Source organism: Athene noctua, chromosome 22 (genome assembly GCF_965140245.1).
Source record: "Athene noctua chromosome 22, bAthNoc1.hap1.1, whole genome shotgun sequence".
Classification (NCBI taxonomy): Eukaryota; Metazoa; Chordata; class Aves; order Strigiformes; family Strigidae; genus Athene; species Athene noctua.
Window position 1 is genome coordinate 6,978,273 of NC_134058.1, and position 4,812 is coordinate 6,983,084.

The 4,812-nt window shown below is 59.0% G+C and overlaps 1 protein-coding gene across 1 annotated transcript; it reads left to right on the top strand.

The window, feature by feature from the left end:
- Nucleotides 1-323: 323 nt before the first annotated feature.
- Nucleotides 324-2,227, top strand: CAMK2N1 (calcium/calmodulin dependent protein kinase II inhibitor 1). Its single transcript, XM_074924789.1, has 2 exons — nucleotides 324-570; nucleotides 1,500-2,227. The coding sequence occupies exons 1-2, from the start codon at nucleotides 411-413 to the stop codon at nucleotides 1,568-1,570; spliced, it is 231 nt and encodes a 76-aa protein (XP_074780890.1). The 5' UTR covers nucleotides 324-410; the 3' UTR covers nucleotides 1,571-2,227.
- Nucleotides 2,228-4,812: the final 2,585 nt, after the last annotated feature.

A 4,812-nucleotide genomic window follows, 5' to 3' on the forward strand; every position in this document is an offset into this window, starting at 1 on the left:
TGGGGCAGCTCTGGCCTCCCCAGGGGCTCCGCCAGGTTCCCCGCGGCTGCTGTGGGGCAGGTCCGGTGCGGCTGCGGGCTCCCCAGAGACGCTGCGGGCGCGCCGGTGGGGCAGCCCCGGGGATCCCCGGGGTGCGTGGGGCAGCCCGCCGGGGGCGGTGCCGCTGCCGGGGCCGGGGGCCGTGCCGCGCCCGCCCCGTCCCGCCCGGTCCCGCCTCCCGCTCCTCTATCGCCGCCGCCGCCGGAGCCGCCGCCGCAGCCGCGGAGCCGCCAGCAGCGCCGGGCCGGGCCGGGATGTGACGGGGCGGCCGCCCCGCGCCCCGCTGCGCCGCTGCCCCGGGCCCGCGGGCCCCGCGCCCCGGGAGGCTGTCGGGGGGCGGCGGCGGCGGCGGGCCCCCCCCCGCCGCCCCCATGTCGGAGGGGCCGCCCTACGGCGAGGGGCAGCTGGCGGGGGACGCGGCCGTGGGGCAGCTGCCCTTCCCCGTCCGCCTCCGCGGCCCCGACGGCCTCCTCGCCGGCGGACAAGGCAAACGGCCGCCCAAGCTGGGGCAGATCGGCCGCAGCAAGAGAGGTGGGTGCCGGCGGGGACGGGCGGCGGCGGCGGGCACCGGGCGCCTTCCCCGGGGACGGGGCACCGGGCGTCTTCCCGGGATGCGGGGCGGTGCAGCGGGTACCCCGGGGCGTGTCGAGCACCGTGTCCCGGGCACCCTCCGGGGGATGCAGGACAGCGGGGACCATCCCCGGGGACAGGGCACGGTGCAGCGGGTACCTCGGGGGGTGTCGGGCATCGTGTCCTGGGGACCCTCCCGAGAGATGCAGGACAGCGGGGACCGTCCCTGGGGACAGGGCACGGTGCACCGGGGATCCCCGGGGGTGTCGGGCATCGTGTCCCGGGGACCTTCCCCAGGGACGGGGCACCGAGTATCTTCCGGGGATGCGGGGCACCGGGGAGCGTCCCCGGGGATGGGGTGCGGTGCAGCGGGTACCCCGGGGGGTGTTGGGCACCGTGTCCTGGGGACCCTCCTCGGGGATGCAGGACACTGGGCAGCATCCCCGGGGACAGAGCACGGTGCAGCGGGTACCCCGGGGGCTGTCGGGCATCATGTCCCGGGGACCTTCCGGGGGTGTTGGGTAGAGGGGACCCTCCTTGGGGACCGGGCATCGTGCCCTGGGCACTTCGGTGGGGCACGGGCAGCAGGGACCTTCCCCAGAGACAGGACATCGCGCCCTGGGGACCATCCCCGGGGTGTAGGGGTGAAGGGACCTTCCTTGGGGACAAAGCACCGTTCCCCAGGCCCTTTGCTGGAGTGTGGGTACCTTCCCCGGGGACAGGGCACGATGCACCAGGTACCCCATGGGCTATCGGCCACCGTGCTGGCTTTGCCACCAGCTACACTAGGGATGCGGGGACCCCCCCAAACCCACCCCGGGGTGACCTTGGGCGAGGGGAGCACGGCGGCAGAGTATTCATCACGGTTATGTTTTTTTTCTGCTTTCCAGTGGTTATTGAAGATGATAGAATTGATGATGTGCTGCAAAATCTCTCGGAAAAGGCCCCTCCCGGTGTTTAAAGCCTCCCCGGGGACGCTCGGCTGAAGCCAGGGGGGTCGGGGCGGGTGGGGAGAAGGGAGGGGGAGGGGGGTCGGTTTACAACGGCACAGGTTATCGGCAAAAAATAAAAGCCCCCCAACACCGCAGCGGCCGCGCCGAGCAAGCACTTGGGAGAGTCCTCGCCAGCCTGCAATGCCCACCGCACAGCAGCACATCCTGCCCGCCGGGAGACGCGCAGCGGGGAGGGCGGCCAGCGAGGCAAAGCCCGACGACAAATAAAAATAATGAGAATCAATCTAAAAAAAAATTAATAATCGGGAAAATAATCACCTGCCTCAAAAGCCCCAGCCCAACCCGCCGACGCGAGGGAGGAACGGAGGGCGTCACACCGCGGGTCTGAATTACTCGTGATTTCTTTTCTCGGTCCGATGAACCTTGCGCCACGCTAGATCGGGGGGTAAGAGGAAAGGGGGGCAGCAAGAGATGGGGGGGGGCCGGCCCCCGGGGTCTCCCCTCGGCCAGGGTTGTTCCCAGCGGGCACCTTGTTTACATTATTTAATCTTGCAAAAATGAATCCGTGCACTTGGATGTACCATGCTATCCCCTTCCTTATGATTTTTTATGTTGATGTCTTTGGATGTTGGAAAATGATATAAAATATATATATATATATTTCATTTTAGTCACGTTTTAAGGTTCTCGAGGGGAAAAACAAAACTTTTATAAAGGAAGGGCCTAGAGGAAGAATTGCTGGTTTATTTTTTAAAGCTTGTACTTCTTGGTTGCTGTGAGCAAAGGGACGGATTTTATATGTACGGGGGGGGGGGGCGGGGGGATGCTCAGCTTTTCTAACTACCATGCAGTCTGTAGTGTGGGTGATCTTGGTTTTTTTTTTTTTTTCTTATATTGTGGCAGTTTCCTCTCTTTAATAGACTGTATTAAAAATATATATATATAAAAAAAATATCTAATGTAATCACAAGAGTGCCAAACACTTGGAGATGCCGGAGGGCAGCGATTCCCTCCCCGAGTCAGGAAGCACTCGGGGCTTTCCGCTCTTTCTAGGCCTCAGTCGATCTCTCGTGGGGTTTTCTTTGACTTCTCTTTTCTAATCTTTCTTTTTAACTATTTTGCATGATGTGCATAAAAAAAAAAAAAAAGGGGAAAAAAAAAGCGCCTCTTGCGCGAGGGCTTGGTTTCTTGTTTCTGTTTGCGACTCTGACTGACAGACCTCAAGGCAGGTTTTCTTTCCTCCTTTTCTTAAATATTGTGTATGTTGCACTTTTATCCACTACACAGGGCTATTTCTGCAATGTCCAAATAAAAAGGAAAATGAAACAAAATGGGAAAAAAAAAAAAAAAGAATGCGCATCTGCCATGCTTTCCCGCGTGCTGCCGGGGCCCAGCGCCGCGAGCATCCCTCCCCATCCACCTAAATAATACCCAAAATAACCAAGGAAAACCTCACCCCTCTCTGGCACGGACACCCTGTGACCGGGGCATGCTGTGCCCTGAATAATTAATTATAATTAATATTTATTTATGGGATTTTTTTTGTTTGTTTGATGGGAAAATGCCTCCGTGGCACAAATTTCATGGGGAAATTCAATGTGAGGTCCTGAAAGCAGCTGCTGGGGGTGGGGACAGGGACCTAAAAAGGCGTCAATCCTTTTTGCTGGTGGGGAATCCTGTGGGAAATAGGGATTTTCATCCCAGTGTCGCCTCCCTCCCTCCCTCCCTCCCTCCCCACCAAAACCCAAATCCCGGCCAATTCCGTGCGAGCACCATCGTTAATCATTGCCCGGGAGCGGGGCGGCGTGAACAAGAACTGTTATTGCTCCCACCTGCACAACCGAGGACACAAGCAAACCTTTGTGCCAGGGGAATAAAAATATACACGGCAGGGTAAATGGGTCCCGGGGACGGAGTTTTATTGCAAAGAAAATAATATATTGCAATAAAAGCAGCATGGTGCCGAGCTGGGCTGGCATTGCTTTGCACAGGGATGGCCTGGGGCGGGGGGACAGATTGATTAATCCGGGGTGGGGCAGGGTGATAGTGCTGCCCAAACACCCCCTTTTCAGGGTGCCAAGGCTGCAGAAGGCCGCACAGCGCTCCCCTCCCCAGCACCTTTGCTACTTATTTCTCTGTTTTTAACCCACACAGGCTCTCATAGGTGCAGGAAGGGACAGGGAGATTTGCTCCCTTCAAAAATCCCCATTTATTTCCGTATTTTTCCCAGTGGGTTCAGCTCCGAGGTTGCAGCCACGTTGGCTGGACTCAGTGAACACCACCAACCCTTTGGCCCCAGGATTTCTATTCTGGGTGACCTGATTTACCCGCAAAGCATGAGACGGGCCTGCAGGAGGTTGGTTTTTTGCCCTAACCAACATCTAGGTGCAAGCCCATGGCTTTGGGGAAAGCAGAAGTGGCCCACGGAGGAGCAGAGCATCCCACATCTGCAAGGAGGCAGTGCTGGGCAGCTCATAAGACACATAACCATGGGCTGGATTGGGCGCTTGGTTAATTAGGTTTACCAAAAAGCCCCTGTTTTACATGAAAACCTGGTCTATGGGTCTGCCAGACCCAATTGCCCACTTTTTCCCATGCAGCAAAAAAACCTCTGAGCACCCGGTCCCCCCCCCGAAACCCTCCTGGACGAGGTGGGGTGCTCAGGGGATGGGGTCCACGCAGGCCCCAGGAGCCTCCCAAAACCCCTCAACACCTGGGAGAAGCCGGGGGGTGAACCGGAGAAAGCCTGAAGCCTGAGAGGGAAGGGAGGCTGAAAGAAGAGGAGATTCTGTTAAATTATAAACCGCTCTTTTATATGCATCTTTCATGCACAGCACATAAATAATGGAGCAGGAGAGCCCGGCACGCCAGCGAGCTCACTTACGGGGAGGATGCGGGATGGAGGGGTGAGAAGAGAGGGTGGCAGGATGGATGGTGGGGGAAGATGTGCCCAAGAGGCCGAGCTGGGGATCCCCCAGCCATGCATTGCCAGGAGATGATATTCTGAAGGAGGATTTAAGGATTAAGCTGGCCACAGGGCACAGGAGTTTATTGCATACATTATTTAACAGATGGCCCAACACAGGCGGCCGCCTGCCTACGGTCTCCCCGGTGACCTTGGCCAGGAGATGCCGGGGCTGGGCAGGGAGCCTGGTGCCACTGCTGGGCTCCGGTTACGGGGACCAGAGGAAAAAAAAAACCCCAGGGAGCTGGCACCCAGCAGCTCCAGCGCCAAATCCCCATGGAAACT

What these genes read in the sequence shown, in the direction of transcription:
- CAMK2N1 (XM_074924789.1), top strand. Translation starts at nt 411, where the DNA reads ATGTCGGAGGGGCCGCCCTACGGCGAGGGGCAGCTGGCGGGGGACGCG. An exon ending in GATCGGCCGCAGCAAGAGAG is followed by an intron (nt 571 to 1,499) that starts GTGGGTGCCGGC and finishes TCTGCTTTCCAG; the next exon opens with TGGTTATTGAAGATGATAGA.